The sequence below is a fragment of the Lutjanus erythropterus genome, chromosome 6, assembly GCF_056507025.1.
Source record: "Lutjanus erythropterus isolate fLutEry1 chromosome 6, fLutEry1.hap2, whole genome shotgun sequence".
In the NCBI taxonomy this organism is placed as follows: Eukaryota; Metazoa; Chordata; class Actinopteri; order Lutjaniformes; family Lutjanidae; genus Lutjanus; species Lutjanus erythropterus.
The window spans coordinates 27,639,880-27,660,991 of NC_139322.1; the positions used below are offsets into that span (position 1 = coordinate 27,639,880).

General features: G+C 38.5%; 1 protein-coding gene across 2 annotated transcripts; it reads right to left on the reverse strand.

Annotated features, from left to right (window-relative positions):
- Positions 1-379: 379 nt before the first annotated feature.
- On the reverse strand, positions 380-20,620 carry wrap73 (WD repeat containing, antisense to TP73). 2 transcript variants are annotated; one of them, XM_084721476.1, is made up of 13 exons: positions 20,476-20,620; positions 19,132-19,218; positions 18,654-18,806; positions 15,324-15,440; positions 5,543-5,615; positions 4,817-4,920; positions 4,177-4,263; positions 3,461-3,595; positions 2,651-2,728; positions 2,470-2,572; positions 2,240-2,365; positions 1,850-2,041; positions 380-878 (listed from the first exon to the last, which is right to left on the reverse strand). In XM_084721476.1, exons 2-13 carry the CDS (start codon positions 19,198-19,200, stop codon positions 766-768), a joined length of 1,350 nt encoding a protein of 449 aa, XP_084577602.1. In that variant the 5' UTR covers positions 19,201-19,218; positions 20,476-20,620; the 3' UTR covers positions 380-765. The 2 variants fall into 2 exon arrangements, with proteins under 2 accessions (XP_084577602.1, XP_084577603.1); XM_084721477.1 differs by having other exon boundaries at positions 19,132-19,212; positions 20,476-20,611.
- Positions 20,621-21,112: the final 492 nt, after the last annotated feature.

Consider the following 21,112-nt stretch of genomic DNA (forward strand, 5'->3'; position numbering starts at 1 on the left):
TCTCCACCACTGGGCCTTGACCCTCTGCTGGGCCCCAGAACGCTACCTAATTGGTTGCAGAGGCAGTGGTAAGGCCATGTTTTTGGTAATTATGTCAAATTTAAATACATATTTTCTCTAATTATGTATGATCATGAGCATGATCAAATCCTGTCAACAGAAGATGAAAAAAGGTGTCTTCAATCCCTCTGCACCACTTCATCATTGCAGATGCAAAGAGGCACTGGTCACTGTATTTTTAGTTAAGATTAATTATTTATCACTTAGGTACTGTTTTTACTGAAACATTTCTGTAAGTGACACAGACATGAGTACACAACTGTGTGGGTGAACTTAAAGATTTAGATGAACAAATTTAAACAACTTGCCATACGTGACATTATTTATGACAAAATTTATTAAAAATAGTTACACAATTTCAAACATACAAAATACTTAAAATTAAAAGTACAGTGAAATCTATAAAACTTTGTAAACCTCTATCATCTCACAGTGTGTGAAACTAGTGCTTCGATACGTACTTATAAAGTGATATTTATCCATTCTACGTCTTTTAGGAAGAGTGTCAGATCCATTTCCCATTTGTTATTGATGAGAAAAGGAACCGAGGGTCTTAAAACTTGATGAGCAGCTACAGTGCAACATGTGAGAGTTTCCCCGTCAATCTTTTGGTCATCACCTGAACACATTCCCCACTAAGTGTGTCTAGCTAAAAACGACTGAACTGTAATCCAGTCATTCTTGAGTCCTGTGTTTTTGTGTATTTTACTTGTCCTCTTGGTCGGTGTCCATGTAGCACAGACACAACTGCTCCTTTCCAAGCAGAATTAGAGAGTCTCCACTGCAGTGCCAGTTTAGTGACTGGACCTGGAAACCACCTGGCAGGGTAGAGAGAGGGACAATTGTGAAGACAATGCATCATATTAAGGTGAAAATCTGTGTCAGTCTTAAGAGTCTACATTAAGCTTTGCTCAGTCTGTATACCCTAAAGAGATGTATTGATTCTGACCTCACATACTGACAATTTCATTTTTGTGTGTTTCTATGTAAAACAGACCAACCTTTCGTGCTTAATCAAATGCAAAACATATGAGAACCACATAGGTAAAAATCTGATATAGTGCAGATGTGTTCTGTTTGCATTTTAAATTCTAACATTGGTCACTGTTGGGATATCTCTGTTCAAGAAAGAACATTTTGAAAATTAAGAGTAAAATCTGACCCTTGGCCTTGCAAATGTCAGATCACATAAGTCCCAGGTTTGTTAGTCTTTAAAACTAAAACAGTGACTTCTTGCTACTAACATGCAGAAATTGACTTGTGAAGCTTAAATAAACCTAATAGGAATGACATTAGAGTGCACTGGCCCTCTTCTACGCCTGAGAACACCAAAATGCGGGAGACACACAGGAGAGGGACACGACATTTCAATTCTTGAGCGAGCAGTAGTCTAGCTGAACACACCAGCAACTCTGCTCTTTTCTACTGGTAAACCTGATCTTTTTAATACCCTCCACTTATCTCTCTCCCTCTCTGTAGACATGACTAACAAATATATTGAATAAGTACATAATTTATCAAACACAACCAAAGACAGCACTGATACTATTTCAAATAAATATACTGGATGGCCACAGTCTGATATTGCATCATGAGAAACCCCAGGAAAACAGCAGAAGGAGGGGCACAGAAATTAAGAGCTGAAAAGCATGGCATGCATACTTCATCATTTATCAGACTCAGATCAACATCCTCCTGTGTGTATCTGCCTCCTGTGTGCCCCCAGCATAATGGAGCTGTGTATTCCAGTTGCTTAATGGTTCCAACCCTTAGTGACCAAGCATGTTACCTTCAGTGGGGACTTGGACAGAAACACAGCCTGCCGGGGACCAGAGGTAGAGTTTGGAGTTGCCTGTACAAAGTGCCAGCCGGGGGCGTCGGGGGTCCCACTGAAAGCAACGTACGGCCGATGTCTGCTCAAGCACAGCCTCCAGGCTCATCTTCTGCATGTCCCACACCCACACAACACTGGACATGTTGTCTACATCCAGAGAAGCACAGATACAAATTCAAAGCTACTCTCTGCTTAAAGAGGCATGAAACTTTAGCTCTGCTACAAAAATAAGTTCACATTACAGTTAAGGACTATGACCAAATTTGTGGAAATGTTTTTTTCACATATAACACAATTCTTTTGGGGCAACACTGAAGGTAAAAGTGAACAGCTGTGATGTCTCACCATTTTTTGTGGCTAAATAGCGACTGTCTGAGCTGAATGCCAAAGTAGAGACACCGATCTTGGGGTTGGCTCGGTCTGGGTCTGGTTTGACAACAGGAATTTGGACTGGCGGTGGGCAGATCTCATCTGGAGTAGGTAACCACAACAAATTAGAGCCTGTAAAGCTGGCTACTTGACCTCAGTAATTTTAACCAAATGTTTTTTTTTATTAATGGCAAAAGCTGACATACATTTGCTCTGGGTGTTAAAGAGGGTGCTGCCAACTGTGATGTTGTGTAGCGAAAGGTCATCACTGCCAACAGCTGGCCTTTTCTCCAATTCCTTATATACAACCTATTAACACAACAAACAAAGTAAATAACTGAACTGCAGTGTCTTCCAGGGTTCTCATGAAGGCTGAAAAATACTCACAGCTTTTGTGTTGTTGATGGTTGCTGGGTGCTCAAACTGTGCAATTTTCTTCCATGTGATATGATTGAGTATCCGCACCTGACATGAGGGGAGTAAAGTCTTGCTATTACTTTGGACTGATATTGACAATGTATGTACGTGTACACACACACACACACACACACACACACACACACACACACACACACACACACACACACACACACACACACACACACACACACACACACACACACACACACACACACACACACACCTGACTACTACTAAACTATTCTTTATTTGCAACAAAAGGCTGCTATCTGGAAAAAAAAAGCTCTGGAAAGGCTTTTGTGGGACACAATGAAGTGCTGCAAAGTCTGATATATCACCACTCAGCAGTAACAGTTGGGGTTGTAGACTGCAAGCTTGAAAATGAAAAAAAAAGTGTGGAGGGATGTGAATTTATCAGATCTTTGTAGCAGACTCCTCATCACTGCTAACAGCTCAAGGTTATATTATAGCCCCTACAAGTAGAACACACCCATATCTCCGATCGAACTGTTGATGGTTAAGTTGTATTGTGGGAAATTTAGGTGCCAGGCTTTAACAAAGAAGAATGGAATAAAAAAAGACAACATTTCTGGTTTTGCTGCACTGATTTTTTTCTTATTTTAAAGCTGTCAGTCTGACAAAGTTATACAGTAGGAGTGTAATACTAAATCAGTGGAGTACTCTTTTAAGTACTCCACTGATAGTTTGTGCTAGTTGTGTTATGTCAAGCTATAAAGTGATATCTAATTTCTCAGTGTCATAAGAGTGTGTCCATACTTTTTCATCATAGCTGCCAATGGCCAGGAATTGGCTGCTGGGGCTCCAGGTGACAGACTTGATTCCCAGTGACCACTCATAGGCACTGTAGGTTGACAGCAACCGGCCATCCAAAGAATACAGCAACACTTTGTACTGTGGAGATGATGCACACACATGATTGGTCAATCTGGATATTGCAGTGGTGTGGTTAATTGTTTAATCCAGTCCTGACACTAACAGTCAAAAACATCTGTTGCAAATATTTGATTTGCTGAGATACCATCATCACCTCTAACACTGCATGTGGGAGCTTTGAGACATCTTGTATTAATACTTTTTCCATCAACCCACTGCCTATATAGTGTGTGTAATGCAGTATAACCGTTTTCTCTTCAGTTTCTTGTGCAGCTATAATGTGAATTTCTTCTCTTGGGATCAATGAAGTCTCTGCTTATCATATATGATATGATGAATGTGATATGATGCATGTACCAAACAGGCCTCAAATTACTCCCACACTGGAGTTTTCAACTCTCAACTGACTGCTCTCAGCAAGCTGCTTCATTTTCTGTCTAAGTATGCAACAGCCACCTCTGTAGATGGTTTTTGATCAAACACCTTAAATGGTTATCCACTGGAGCAGAGACAATAAGGTCCTGCTCAACAGAGCTATCAGGGAAATTCATCTATCACATTCTGTTTTTCTCTCTAGAGTCTATAAAGCAAAGACTTACCTCCAGACAGCTATCCCACACTGCCAGCACACAGCCATTGGGAGACCACTCCAATCCTGCCAGTTCCTGTGTCTCAGTTTCGAAATGCTGTGACAGAGTTAAGATAAATTAAACCAAATTATTTTAGTTTATTATTATTGTTATCATTGTTATTATCATTATTATTATCATATAACCATACATTCATGAAATCCAATACAAAGTACTTAACATAAAAATGGCAAAACCCTAAAAACAAGGAAACTAAATCAAGATAACTCATCCATAAAAACACTTCCAAGGTTTTTATTAAATCTTTCTTTAATAAATGCAGCTTTGACATGCTCTGCATTTAGTTAAAAGTGTGTTTCAACATTTCCTACAACAGCCGAGTTGTTGTTATTTGTGCCTACGCATGGTGTGAAGCAGTTCTAAATTTGTAATATATGAACAACTTCAGGTAAGAAAATATTGATGAATGGTAGATTTGAATATAAAACGACTGTACACATAATATAATTAATTAATTATATTCCACCAGTCACAAGCTGACAATTTACATATTTTTGGTTCTTTTTGGTGTTCTTTATTTAGCTCACTCAAATGTTAAGTGTGTAATAATGATCATAAAACTGATGCCAAATTCTTATGTCCCACTTACCCTGAGTAAATGCCAGTCGTCACACACAAATACACTAACATAGTCTTTACAGTCACGGCGTTCAGCCAAGGCCATATAGCAGCCATCTCTGCTGAAATCTATACCTGTGGGTGAAAGATGACAAGACAGAGCTATAATTTTATAGGGCAACTAACAGGTACAGCATATAACCACAGCTATGATAAAGATCTTACTATGACAGTGACACCACAATAGCAGAGTTGAACTGAAAAATACAGTATGTTAGAAAAAAAAAAATCATATACATCATCTATTCTGATAACTGAATATGTAACTTGATGGCTCCCTGTGTGTATTTCATCCAATGTAATTATGTGTCACTTTGGCACCATCAGGTCGGTGGTATGTAACTATCATGGCTGTATTATTTATATGATGGCTTTGGGGATACATGGGTTGCAGAAGGGCAAAGTATTGCATGCGGAAAATGGGGAGAGTCATAGACAATCATTTTTCCCCAAGCTGCTGACAGGCCTGTTATGAGGAGCATGCCCCATTTACTGAAGAGGGGCACAGCTGTCAGCAAAGAGGACCATAGTTTGGCCACATACCCAGGGTCGCGCCACAAGGTAAAGAACGGCATGTGATTCATGGGGCATGCTGAGGCACTCAGACCATTGGCCCCGTCCTCAGGTACTCCTGGTGATACACATGTACTCATAAGCCACAAGAAAACAAATAAAACAAGATCATTTTCATACTGACCCTTCTGACATGCTTTGGGATACTTGATGTAAGACACAGCTTTGGTGCACAGGGACCAGACGGTGACTCTCAGCTGTCAAGGAACCAGAGGAAAGAGAAAAAACAAAGTGTGGATGATCTCCAAGTGAGAGTATGACAAGCACACCATATTGCCAGGCAGCAGAAAAGACATAAATACATTAGTGCCTGAGAAATACCAGAGGCCCATAAAAATATTGATTATTGGGAGTTTAAAAAAAAAAAGAAAAAAGAAAAACAAATCAGATAATATATCAGCCAACATTAATTTTTTAACCGCACATGTGAAAGAGACATCTTAGACTAGGGATTGGGTTTTGACACAAACAGTGCAAATTTTTAAAAGAGAGATCAATTAGCCAACTAGTCTTCTGTAAGAAGACCTTAAAGGGTAATCTGTGTTTTTCAACCTGGACAAAAAAGATACTTGTTTTCGCCACTGGCAAGTTCAGAGTGTTATTATAAGAGTCTGACAACATCATGGAAAGGATCACTACAGAATTAGACCTTTTTTAAAGAGTAAAATAATGTTTTATTGCTCTTGCTTAACACCCTTTACAGAAAAGCTAATTTCATCATCATTAATCACACTTTATTCAAACAATCACCACTTCTGGTTGTTTGAACAAAATAAATCCTAAATTCACAGCATTGATAAAAAGTTTGAATTGAATTGAGTTTGTATGAAGATGATAATGAGAAAATAAAGAGAGTCTGGTTAAAGAGTCTGGTTAGTTTGGCAGGAGCAGTAAAAGTGTTTCAGTTTAAACAAAACATATCTTTTTTTTTTTTTTTTTTTTTTTAAGTTTCTCTCTCTTGAACCCTTTCCATAATATTGCCAGGCACTAACAAATACAATCTGTGCCTGTCAGTGGCAAAAATCTTTTCCAGTTGACTTACTTTTATGTTACCCAGTTGCTCATAAGGACACTGTAGCTTAGTTTCCCTTCTGCCGGCTGAAGCACTCTTGCTCAACACTGGACAAATTTAAAAACCGTTTTTCCTATTGGTCACTTTGATACAAAAACATGGTAAAATAGGGTCCAGGTTGAAAATTATCCAAGTTGTTTTAACTGAGGCTGTAATTTTATGAGTGCAACTTTGTAACTGGGTGTAAACAGAGGCCTAATAAGAGCTCAATCACCAGGCCACTGCCCTGATGAGGCCTCTAAGTGCTCCTCTACACCCAACTACTTGTCCATCAGCAGGAATGATCCAGACTGAAGTCCAGGTTAGCATCATGCCCTTTAACGGCTGTGAACAGAGTGCCTTATATCTTTAAAGAGGTTAATGATAAATCTCTGTGAGGGAATGAGATACTGACATGGTATCCTAATAGCCCTGAGTGTGTGGGGTGTTGTCTATCGGTGTATTTCCACAGGAAATGAACATGTATGTTTTGGGGCTGCAGTCACTGACAGGGATTGAAAGAGATTACACAGATTAAATAAGGAGCACATATTAAAATAATAGATTCAAAACAATATCTCGACACATAGCAGCAAAGTAGGACCGGTCCATTTAGTAGCCAAGATGTAATGTTAGACATGTTAGCTACAAGTGTGACAAATTAACAGCAAGTTGCATAGCCAGCAGGCTGTGTGCATCGCCACAAATGAGAAGCAGTGCCAAAGAATAACTATCTGGCCACAAGTCGGCATAACAAAGAGACAACATGTGTTAATGCTCAGTTTTGACAGCAGTCACTCAAATACCAACTAGTCTCACTTCAACGAGACTGATGCCAACAAAAGCAGATGGCACTCAGCCAACACCGCAGCATGTTTTCACCTAAGGACCAGTGTGACATGTGCTATCTTGCCCTTTAAGAAACAAGGAGCACATGACAACCTTTGGGACACAGTTAGAAAATATGTGGTCTGCACTACTGTTCAGTTGCCTTGCCTAGGTGTTAAGGTGTTCAGAAAAAGCTGCTGATACAATCCCACTGTTACCAATAACAGGCAAAGAATGACAGTACACAAATATACTACATTGTGTAAACATGATGATATATACAACATTTACATACACATTTGATTTATACAGTTTCTTCACAGACGCACACTGTGATCTATATAAAATTTATACAGATGTATGTATACATCTTCTATAGATCACAGTGTGTGTGTCCGTAAAGAGTTTTGTCCTTGAATGTGCACAACAATGTAACATTAAGGGTGTCAAGTGCATGGCCCTCATACTCTCCCTTTTACAGCTTACAGCAAGCCAAAATAATGTGGGTGCATGCAGCGTTGTCTGATCATGCTTCAAATGTTTACGATGTGAAAATGTTGAATTAAATTGGTTACGTACACTAGCTAAGAGGACTGTCAAACGCATTATTTTTTTTAGGTTGTGTTGTAGGTTGTGTCTTGATGGAAAACCCAGACTTGCGAAAGATTTCATGGGAGTGGTCATTTTAATCAAAACAGGGGCAGATGCTAAGATTTTCAAGCCCTGGACCCATGGGCCACCAAGCTCCTAAATTTGGTGGCCCAAATGTAAGCTTATGTAAAAATAACACGAAAAGGCAATTTAAGACATCTTAACAAATGCTTCCTAGAATATGACACTTTTGTCGTCTTCTTTTCCCATGAATTGCAATGTCGTGTTTCAGTACATTACATCCTTAGATGTTAGTTATAACCACTTAAACCACTGCTTCCATGCAGTCCTAAATTATTGTTGCTGTTTTTTTTTTCTTTTGTGTTGCTAACTCTTCTATATCAGTTTGAGCAGGCCTAGTAAACCCTAGTATTTTAGTTAGGGATGAACCAATCTGATACTCAGTATTGGTATCAGTCCAATACTGGCCAAAATCACTGGATCAGATATTAGATATAACAATCCATTAGCCTAAACTATTACAGAAATTGCTTAGCTAAACTTTGAGTGACATGCTTTAAAGAGAGAGATGTCACAAGTAACACAAATTAACTTTATTTTAATTTTAAATGTTTGAATAGATTTGAATAATCAAAAATGCTGCTAAAAAGTTTAAATTAAATGGAGCAGCAGTATAACTGATGTTTTTAGATGGCTAGGTTGAGCATATGGTGTAACAGTTAATAACACATTAAAGGTACTATTAACAGTTTAGTTGTTCAAGAGAGGGAACAAAAATGTACCACAGTATCACAGTATGATGTGATGATATTTCTGTACACAAGTGTAGCGGTATTTTCTCAAACCCCTAATAAGAATAATATATTTTTGTAAATGAAATGTTTTAGGCAACACAAATGAAGCCTATCGCTAACGCTGCATGTGAGAAAGTGCAGATCTAAAGTGACAAGGCTTTCATCATGGTGTCCAGACAGACATTTGAACTGGGCTGAGTCTGTCACCTAACTGAGCTGAAGTGTCGGCCTTCCTGTTTGGTCAAGACATCCAGCTGTGTAGACCCTGTAATATCACCTCAGTGCACGCTTCCTGGACATCCCCTCAGATATGGTGCCATGGCAACCAATATAAACAGTGCTCAAACACAAACACACTTGCAGTTCTTAGATGCCTTGAACCCACCACATAGGGGATGCGGGCAGATCAAGACCCGAAAGGCAGTGTAACTTTAAACTGGGTGGAGGAAGGTTAGCATGGGGAAAATAGGTGGGAAATGCTTTTCCATGTGGGGTTGTGTGCAATAAGATCTTTAGTTGGTAAAGCTACACTTAAGATGAAGTATCCTCACCAAAGGTGTGCAGCAGCTCGTGGATGGGGGCTAGGAGCCTGAGGGTGGTGTGAAAAGGCAAAAGTCCCCTTCAACAGCTGCTGTTTATCCATCAGAGATGGAAAAATTCACGTCTGTGCCGGGGTTAGCATAACTGTAAGTGGTGATCAGTACAAGCTGTAATTACAGACAAGAACATCTTTTGTTTATTTTAGTGTGTTTTGATTAACAGATGTACAAGCATTCCTCATTAGGAGACACCAGGGCTGGGCAATACATCAATACTGTATAGATATTTTGATATGGGACTAGATATCGGATTTTGGATATCATTATATGGCAAGTATTGTCTTTTCAGTATTGTCCCAATATTAATATCGAAGTATTTGGTCAAACATATTTTGATTAGGGCCACAACTAACAATTATTTTGATTGTGGATTAATCTGTTAATTATTTTTATCAGTTAATCACTAGATCTTTGGTCTATAAAATGGTTTTGGTCTTTTCTAAAGTCCAAGATGATGTCAGAGAATTTTGACTTTTTTTCTTTAAAAAAAAAATTACTTAAACCAATCAACTGATTGACAAAATAGTTGGCAATTAATTTAATAGTTGACAACTTATCGATTAATCATAACAGCTCTAATTGTGATATTTGAATTTGTCTCTATCGACAAACCCTATTATATTCTGTTGAATAGTTTAATTGACAGCACTGCATCATATTCTTTAAGAATATGTTTGCACTAGAGCTGCAGCTATCGATTCTTTTAGTAATGGAGTAATCTATCGATTATTCTGGCGATTAATCAAGTAATCCGATAAGAAATATTGTGCTCTCTTAAATGCACAACTATAAATTGCTAAAGTAAAAGTACTATGTAAAGTAACTTTACTTTTACCTTGCTTAGTACTTTTTACTGAAGTACAAAAGTAAAAGTAAAGGTATTAGCGTCTGCAGAAACCACGAGCAGAAGATGTAAGTCACTCTTTTAACCGAAACAGTCACCAGAATGCTTCATTAACATGTTAAAATCATGACATTTTTCTTCGGGAGGAGGATGCCCCCAGACCCCCTACAGGGGACTGGTTTACCAACATGTCACCTTTTTCTCTTCTAATGATTTTGCAGGTCTGTATATAGTAATAAAAAATACCAATAAGAGTACCATTAACCATTGTGTGCCATCATGTTTTACACACAAACTCTACTGTTTAATGTATAGGCCTCCTTATACAGTTGCTTAATCTTTTAAGTGCAGCTGGTTGGTGTCGATGGGATTCACCGTCATGTTAGTTTTGATTGTTTTAATGAACTCCGTCATTAACAGTAAGTCTCCACATGCAGCTTCTCTGCTGCTGTGAAAACTGAATCATGGGTGAATTTATATGTGGAATAAGAAACCCTAAATGCAAGCTGGGTTTTGAGGTGACTTTATAAAACATCCTGCTGATGAAGAAAGTCAACAGATCAGACACAGACAGGGTAAGAGAAACGCACTGACCTCGCTGTGTGTGTACTGTATGTGTGTGTATGGTGGAGCTGCATTGACACAGAGAGGAGAGGCGCTGCATCTGTGTGATAATAAATTACATCAAAACTTAAACGTTGGAACTTAACAATACTCTGGTTTTAGATAATTCAGCTGTTTCATACAGAATTTCAGTACCCAACCCTAAGTGTGAAATATAGTGTGCTGTACAGATGTCCAGATTTAAACGAGGCCTCGAGGCAAGACATTTAATCAAATTACTCGATGAATCGTTTCAGCCCTATTTTTCACCATTTGAGAATTTACAGTCAGTTTTTTTCAGAGAGACTGCATACATTGAGATATATATTGTACATATTGGCATAGCCAAAAATATCGAGATATTACCCATCACTCTTCCAAAGATTCCTTCACATTTCTACCAAATGGCGTGGTTGAACTGGTTTTCTAAAAAGGGGTGGAGGGGCTACAAATTATTCATATATATCAATATGGTCGTTGTGAAGCCCTTTGGGAGTGTAAGTGTAATTAAGAGCTGTACAAATAAACCTCACTTGGCATGTTATGACAAGACAGTCTTCTTAAGATGCTGCTAAATGGGACAATTGCAGCTAATTTCCAGCATCACATCCATTTAGTATCTATTAGCAAGTATTCATAACAAGAAAACCACAAAATTAGGGACATTCCCAACAGGACAGCCTGTGGGCAACATGATCACTGCCATCAGTTGTAGACCAAAGTTAGTGACAGCATCCTGGAATACAAACCTATCTATCAGCCATTCTTATTGCGCGCCTTGGCCAGTGCGAGAGAATGGGTGAGTGCATTTGATGCCATATAGGCCTGTCTGTCAGCAGAGGATTAGGCTGTAGGCATTCCACATAGGAAGCCATCTCAAACTAATATAGCCTATTTCTCCTGTTACAGCTTCATGATTCGACCAAGGAACTGGAGCCTCTCACTGCCCACGCGTAGGTATGGGTGAGCTATTGTCCCAGGTTACAGTGCAGCAGCTGCCTACGTTTGCAGTTTAGTCCGGTAGCGTTGCTGCCAACAATGCTACACGTTAGCAAGGCTCCGGGAGTACTGGCCAAGAATGCTATTGCTAATCTGATCCCAACAATGTAAAAACCATTAGAGAAGTCAAGCTCAATGATGTCCTTGGCTGGAGTTTTTCCACCCGCAGTTTATCACCCCTCAGCTGGTAAAGGTGGATTAACATGGATGTGTGAGTGGCATTTTGTGAGGCCCTAAGATAAACGAGCAGAATTCAAATAGGAGATGACTTGCATGAAGTTTCACAATACATAGACTACCTTTCAGTATAGTGACTTTCTATTAGATTTGTGAGATGGTGCTATCCCATATTTGAAAACAGCTGTTTTTTTAAACATGTCCACCTAAAAAAATCCAACATTGAAACCTTTAAGGACCATCTCGAGAGCATTTCTAGATGGCTGGAATAGAGGTGCTCACATGTAGTCTGTCTAGGTCTGAAACCCGTTAGCACTGGAGATCAATATGCTTAGCCAGTCTCCTACTGTTTTGTCAGTTCTGAGTTGTGAATGAATTGTGTACCTGCAAACCAGAAAGATCTGAAGATATTCTGTTTTTGGTTAAAGGGAAAAGACCTTCTAACGGCTTCATAAAGACGCCCAGACACACACACAGCCAGCTAAGCAGATTTACTGACACATAGACAGACAAAAACACACACACAGAGGCACAATCCACACCACAGGCAGCTGTCCCTAAACAAGTTAATATAGCAGGCTGTTTATGAGTGGGGCTGAAATTCAAGCCTGACACGAACACCCGTCTGGCACAGCCTTAATGAAATCTTGGGCTGGGGTGAAGGTAAGTTCAGTGGGCCCCTTGGCAGTGTGGTAGCCAGTGCCTACTTTGCCTCCGTTAAATTAGTTTTGCAACCTCAACTACAAAAGGATGCTCAGCAACAGTAAGCAGTGCTTTACTTCCTGCTCATCTTTGCTCATTTTGTGCTACATCACTGATGATTGTTGGAGCTTGTGATGTGAGACTAATTTCTGTGTGAACTGATAAATCTTTTTATCTTGTGCCAGGTGATAAGGGCAGCAAGTGACAGGTTAATGAATGTACAACACTACAGATGAGAGGATATTGTGATGTGGATAACCATAAAAAGTTTTAAATTATGTTGTTGTTGTTGTTTTTTTTTACTAAATGTATTAAAAATCTGGCCTTGAAGATGGTGAACAAAGATAAATGTGCCCAAAATATTTAGGTACTTAACAGGACTGTTTTTCAGAGCTCCTGACCAGAAACAGAAACAGATTTGCTATGGCTTGCTTAAACTGAATTCCATTACCATTCTCAGTTCAATGTAAAGTTTAGACTTGAGATTAAATAAAGCATAATATCTGACCTTTATCATTTACCAGTGATAACATCAGTACAGGAAACATTTAACTCTATGGGAGATTAAATTAACAGGACACAAATGGCTGTCTTTAAGATGAGAAAAAAATAAGCCCCACCAAACATGTAAATAGGTGCTTAAGGAAACACTGGTACAGTATAAGCTGCCATCAAACCGTTGGCGCTGCCTTGCTTTGTCTAACATTCAAAACACCAACTAAGTACAAAACTCCACCTGACTATGGCAAGTCAAAGTCAAAGGAAAATGGCAAAAGACCAAACTGATCTTGTAACATAACTGACATGCCTGCTGGAAAAGTCAAAATATCACAGACGCAACTTAATGACAGCAAGTAGTTCAAATAGGTAATGAGGAGATGTGATGTAATTTTTGTAATCATAAGTCATTTAAGAGACTCCCTTTAGGGGGAAAAAAACTTGATATTGATCATTTTAACTTGTCTATTGATGAGCTCAAACATAAGACTTCTTAGATGTTCTATACTGTTTCATGCAGATACCATATCTCCTTGGAGAAAGAGCCTCTGTTCTTTTCTATCCCACTCCTTTTTTTTTTTCGAAGATGCAGACAGACACAAGGCAGACATGCCACAGACACTTGCACTCCCTGCACCCTTCTCCAGACTAGACACAGTTGTGTGTTGGGCCACAACACCTGTCAAAGGATTCCTGGAGACAGCTTCAGTATGACAGACACGGCCCAACACGGTGCCCCTGTCATATTCCACATAGCCTGAGGGTAGCTGCTTTAGCTTCTCACCCCTTACAACACGTGCTTAATATGGATTGAATTCAAACCAGGAGTCAAAAGGGATACAATAATACTAAACACATATTTATTAGTCTGGCTTTCCTTCTGCATACCTTTACAAACATCTCTTGTCGCTTTTTCTTCATGAGCCTGTTTTTAGCAGGTGCGATCAATAGTTTTATATGATAAATATTTCAAGCATTCAAAGTAATGAAAATAAATTTTTGTGGTCATAAATATAATAATGTTTGTGCCCTCGTTATGTTAGAGAGCCAATATTATGGTATGACTGAATCTCAGCTAGCCACATTTACTACCTAGGGATGACTCTATTACACTGAAAACTTAGCAAAAATAACATAATCATTTTTATGATTTTTCAGTGAAATTAAATGCAAAAATTACCATTCCCACTAAAATCTGATGATGAACCTGGTGTTTCTATCTAGACCTATGCTGATGTACGGGTTGATATCAGCTTATTACATATTAGTATGTACTGTGTATTATTGGATGTACAGCAAAGAATTGCAGCACTGAAATATCAGATTGTTTCAAGTTTCTAATATCACCCAAATCCAGTATCAGTCAAGCTATAACACATGAATTGATTCATTGATGTACATTATCTCAAGGGCCAAAACCACCACCAGCCCAGCTCAGGCACAGTCAACTTCAAACCTCTTTCTACACGACCTTGGTAAGCTGCTCCCATGTACTGACAAGTGAAATTTAATAAAAACTTGTGTTTTAAGGAAATATTTAATCATACAGCCCTCTTTCCTTGTGTGAAACATCTACAAACACTCCTTTCACATCTAAATTTTGACCTTTGAGACAACTACCATTTTCATTAAATGTATGAATGAAACAACCATTTTACTTAATGGCAGCAGATTTTTGCAACAGTCTAACTAAGGAGTTCATACTGGTTTATTTAATGGCTTCTTAGAAATACTTTTTACATTTTTGCTTTGTTTTAGATTGACTGGTTTCATCTTTCAAATGTTATCTTATGATCTCTTCATATTTTGGTTTGGGTGTTTCTTTGTTTTCTTGCTTTCTGAACTAAATTACCTAGTATTATTTGAGCAACAGATCATAATTAGTAGGACTTGCTGCCAAAGCAAATACCAGACGTACACTGAAAGGGCACATACACATTGCACCCATGTTCCAGAGGTACTTGAGACTCATGTATGACAGGACGCTAACAGGAGGGGAGCTATGAAATCAGGCTGAATACATGCATTGGGTGGGCTGGTGGGTGTAAGGGCAGTCAAGAAAGGCTCTGGTGTCTGGCTATTTTCAGGTCCCCCTTCCGTGCAGGCCAGCAACAGTTGAAACCAGACAAGCATATGCATAAACACACTTCCGTGCGCACAAATGCCTGCACCCATGCACGCACCAACTTAACACTTACATGGAACTCAGTGGTGTTGAGAATGTGACGTCCGTCTGGACTCCAGCGTGAAGAGAGCAGTCCTATTGAGCCCTCATCAATCTTACAGTGCCAGTCCGGCTGTTCGAGAGACCACACCTGAAGAGAAAGACAGGGAGTGACAGAAGGATAGCAATCAGCCATCACTGATGACATCCCTCCCCAAACTTGATTTCAGACAGTAAGAAACACTTGTACATCAGAAACCATGAGAGACTGGCGCTGGATACCCCTTCAAAGGTAAGATACTTGTGCTGTGATGCACATGAAGCTGACATTACACTTATATGCAAAACTTGTTTTCAGCAATGGAGCTATTTGAAAAAAAACATTACTTATTATAAGCTCTGTCTGTTTGATTAGGATGCAAGTTTGAAAACATTTATGGACATAAATTCAAAAGTAGTATCTTTATATTCAGGGCTGTATGATATGGTAAAAAAAAATCATGCTGCAATTATTTTGACAGATATTGCAATGGCAATATGATTCCCGATTAGTGGGAATGAACAATCATTGCATTACAATTTTCATTCTTACTGAAAAAAGTACTAAAATCGTGATGATGTGACATTTGTTGGGGTCTGTACCAAACAAACATTTTTTTTACATCTGCCAAACAAGAACTTAGCGCTGGCCAGTGCATCTCTGCAGCACTACAGTATTTCATCTTAGTGCTGTTTTTTCAAATAGTTCCTTTATCAAAAAAGTGAGGTCTCTGCAATCTGAACATTGCACTTGGCCATATTTCCATAAACTGTGCATCCCTATTTCTTTCCCATCAACATGAATGAATCATTAGTAGATATTTTTTATATATTTCTCAGCCTTCTAATATAATATGGTACAGACTGTATAAACAGCCTGGTTCCAGAAATGTCTTTGTATTCAGGAAACAAAAATGTATAAAAGAATGATCAATGTAAACAAGGTTCATAAATCCTTTTTTGTTGTCTAAAGTGGACAATTTCACTTGAAACCACAGCTCCTGGGTATGGATTTCTGATGTGCCTCACTTAATATCTCATCTGTGGCCTACATGCTTATTTAATGTAATGATGAAACACAACAACATTACTATTTTAAGGGTAATTGCACTATTTTTTTCTACCGCGCCCACATTTTCTTGTTTTGTGTTTAATGGACTACTGGGGGTAATAATTTTTTTAATTGGTCAAGTGTTGAGTAATAGTGCTGCTGAAAGAAGAGAAACTGAGCTATAATGTGGCTGCACACAGTCAAAGTACGTCAAATAAAAGTACTTAGTTTTTCTACTGACAGACTGTTATGATAAATGCCTGACAATATTACAGAGAGGACTCCTACAGAGATGGACCATTTATTAGAAAAGTAAGATCCATTTTATTTAACTGGACATAGCTGTTTTTTTTTTTGTTTTTTGTTTTGCTCTCTTTCCTCCACTCCAATAACCACCCACTCTGATTATTTGGTTGAAATAAACCCTTTACTCACCAAAACAGATGTGAAAAAGAAAAAATTGCAACAGGAGCGAGAGAAGGTCGCACATCAGAGAAACCGCGAGGAGAAACTGCATGTACAGACTGAATATTTACACATCTAACACAGTGAATTACAGGTTTACTTCAAACAAACCACAGCTTGTGACTGTTGAAACAACAGAATGATGAGTCAAGAAGTTTTTGGTGGGTCATATTTTGTTTCTGTTAAGTTTGAATGAAGCGTTTTTTACAAGGATAAAATAAACGACACTGAGGCTGGTTCACTTGGCAAAACTAATAAAACAGCTGTTTCAAGTTGAACCAAAGGGATCTTGTCCTTAAAAAGAAAGATCTATCTCTGTAATGATCTTTTCAACAGTGTTGTCGGTCACTTCAGTCTGTCAGACAGAATAAGCCCATCAGTAGCAAAACAAGCACTTTCAGTTGACTTATTTGACAGTGTGTAGTTGACCAGAGAGAATATGTTGTAGCTAAGTTTTGCTTCTGTCAGCTGCAGCGTTCTCGTTCAAAACAGGACTAGTTTCAAAAACTGCTGGCCTATTTACTCACTTAGACACAAAAACATGGAAAAGTCCAGGTTGTAAAATACTCAAGTTATCCTTTAATTAGCCTATTTACTGAAAGATGATGAGATTCATTCAAATAACTAAAACCAAAAGCTTGAAAAAGCTTGTACATACATTTGATTTTTTTTATCCAAATGTATCTGCAAATACTGTTCAGCAAATTTACATATAACTTCACAGAATAACAAAATAAAAGTTCAAACAATTCCAATCCTGCTGCCTAGATGATGCTATAAAATATCAAATTATAAAATTTATAAAATTATCAGTAATGTAGCTTTCCCATATTTCCTGTTCATGTCTCCAATATTTTTTTATCTTAATAATTGCATTACATAGAACTATTTGAATATGTCGGCCCATAATTTTTTTAAGCCATATAAATGTTAATTGCCATCAATTTCAGCTGTTGACTAACTTCTCAATGACGTGGTGTTTTAAAAGGTTAGTTCAGATTCACTAAAGACATGCAATAATGCAAACAAACTAACCAATCGAGGCAATGGAGACCAGTAACTCCTGTGTTCTGTGGGCTAAAATTACCGATTTCTCCCATGGAGTCTGGTTGGTTTGGAGAGAGCAGTATTTGGCTTCAATAACATCAATTTTACCATCACAAAAGGCAGTGACAGCAAAGTGCAGTGGTGAAAATATTTAAAATATCGTGAACACTTAAACTGATATCTATTTTTTAGGTGGGCCTTTCAAGAGTGAGAGTCAGTGCCTGCATTTAACCCATCCTAGTATGAGGAGCAGTGGGCAGCTGAAGTGTGCAGCCACACTGGGCAGCACCCAAGGACCAACTCCTGTTCTAGGCGAGTGCCTTGAGGGGAGAAATGACCAAGCATATATATTTTGTTAAAGTACACTGAAGCATCTAGAGGAAACTCACACAAGCCCAGGGAGGACATGCAAACTCCACACAGAAAGGCCACCCTACTAAATCACTTTAATTTTGCTGTTTAATCCTGCAAGTTTCATAAATAATACCACAATTAATGGCATATGACTACAACATCCTAATGGAGCCTTCAGAGATGTCTGACCAATCATCAACTAATTCCATTTATCGTGATACTATAAAAAGAAAGGAAGGCATACGTGCAGCATTTTCTGTCACTCAAAATAATTAATCATATCAATACAAACAGTATTGATTTAATAGAGTAAAACTGACTGCAAGCTATCAAGTATATGGCTTATCACCAGCATTTACACCACGTTAAGCCCCAGACTCATATCACTGTCCTCTTCTCATAGCCTACCTGTACTAGTCCTCTCTTGTACATAGCACAGAGGATAAACAGTGAGTCAGAAGACCAGTCCATGTGGGATATCTGGTCCAGGCAGGTGTAGAGCTGCAGGATCTGCAAGGTGCTCACATCTCGCACCACCAGCCTATACTGCACACAGGTAGCCTGCAGAGCACAGTCAAAGAGACAACTCCGATAGAACAAAACTTCTAACACACTTTTATCATGTTCTTTATCATGTATGTACATGAATAACTCAAAACCTAGAATTAGACCAGAGTTAAAAGTACTATTTCCACTACACAAACTACAAAACCATTAGCAAATATTATTTAAAAAATAAATACATTTTATATATGTGTGCGTGTGTGTATACACACACATATATATATATATAAATATGTAGAGAGGGAGAGAGAGAGAGAGAGAGAGAGAGAGAGAGAGAGAGAGAGATACATACATACATACACACACATACACAATCACTTACCAAATATTTCCCATCTGGGGAGACTTTACAAAGCTGGTTGGATTGCTTGAAGACCTCAGAGAAATTCATCTTAAATCACAACTGCTCCTACACAAGAAAAAAGTAGTTATTATGACACTAAAGCTAACTGAAAGTGACAGCCTGCATCAGTGATACTCAACCTGCTGCCCAAATCTGGCCCCTGAAATGGTGCCAGGTGGTCCTCTGTGACCATTTTCTAATTCACAATGAAAATAAATTGATTCACAATGTTTTTCCCAAGAAGGGATAACTGGGGGTATTACTACCAGAGAATGTTTATGTGTGAGGGCCTTTTAGGCTGTGCAAAGTGCAGCAGGATCAGATGGTGTGCTGTACAGGGGAACACAACTACTAGCTAAAGTGGAACAAAATTTACACAGAAATTAGGATAATTCTGATCCTATGGATGTATACTTCATACTAAAAGATAAATATATTAATCATTCTGTCTCTGGTAGAAGTAGTTTATGTTTATGACTTAGGTTTATAAATCATTCCAATATTTGAGTGTTTGCGTGATAGAAAAAGTTCCAACTATATTTAATATTTTAGAAACTCGATGTTTCAAATGGTAACTAAAGTGTTTACAACGAAAATGCAGTTGCAGTTGTTGAATGCAGTAAAATACCCGATTTATGTGCGAATAGTACCAATTTAATTTAGTTTACGTTAATACGTCAGTTCATTTGAAAGATGAGAAAGATGGGTTATGGGGGGTTTATTCGTTATCTGTTTAATGACATAATTAGTGTTGGTTTATTAACTGGCCTCTTGTCACTTTACAAAAGTCGCCCTCCGGGCAAAGCAAGTCAACTTGTGTAGTTTCTAAATGTTAACATGGGATGGCGCCATAAGTCCAGTAAATAAACACGCTACACACTGGAAACATACACATACATCTCATACACAGAGGAAGAAACAGTCCTTCAGTCATGCAACAAGAGACAGAATAAGGGGGAACAACTTACCTGCGTGAAAACTGATTAAGTCCGTTTCATAAGACCACCTTACCTACGGTAGTTAAGTTAGCCAAGCTAGCTGGCTCGCAATTGAAATAAATAGCTGAAGCTAAAGAAGAATAGAGCCATACATGAACCCCGTCTAAATCACGACTTCATCACCATTTCATCGTCTTGCTATCAACGCATTTTAAATTATGTCAAAGCCTGTAGAGAGAAATACGCCAACATGAACCATGCCAACGGTAAAGTAAGCTGTTAACTGTCACTAGACTCATTCAACACTAACGTTAGCATATAACGCTGCTAGCAACTTAGCAAATAGCTAACCTTCACTACTTTCAGATTCAGTGGTAAAACTCACCTCAAGTGGTAATTATGTTGCTTTCGTCGATCAGATGAGAGACACCAGAAGCTCCACAGTGAGTTTAGAAAAGTTTTTTCTTCGCATGATTATCTTCGGGTCACAGGGTGCCAAGCTGTTGCTAGTTTTGTTTGTACGAGCGGATGACGACACAACGCCGCTGTCCAATCAGTATCGAGTTGGCATGTTTAGCCTTCTGGGAAATGTAGTTCATAATGGTATTCTCTCCTTTTCTTGATCTTGTCTAAAGAGGAACCCTAGACCCGCTGATCTCGCGAGAGTAACCGTTTTAACTAGAACACGATATTTCAAACGGATATTTTTATCTATAAACCTACACAGATGTTAAAAACAGCGTGTTCACATCATAAAAATATAATTTCTTTGTAGAACGTGCACAAGGAATAATCAAAACATACAGATCTCGCGAGACTTTCGCAAATATAGGATTCCTTTTACAGTAGCCTCTATTTTTCTGCGTAGGTGTGAACGCGTATGTCTGCGTGTTTGCCAATTTAGTATAGACGTATAAGAAACACTATTTTTTTTTCCTATTGCAAGCTAATCAGCTTGGAGTTTCGCATTGGGTAGTAAAGATGTGGCATCTTAAAACATATTTTTCACAGCCTAAACTCCA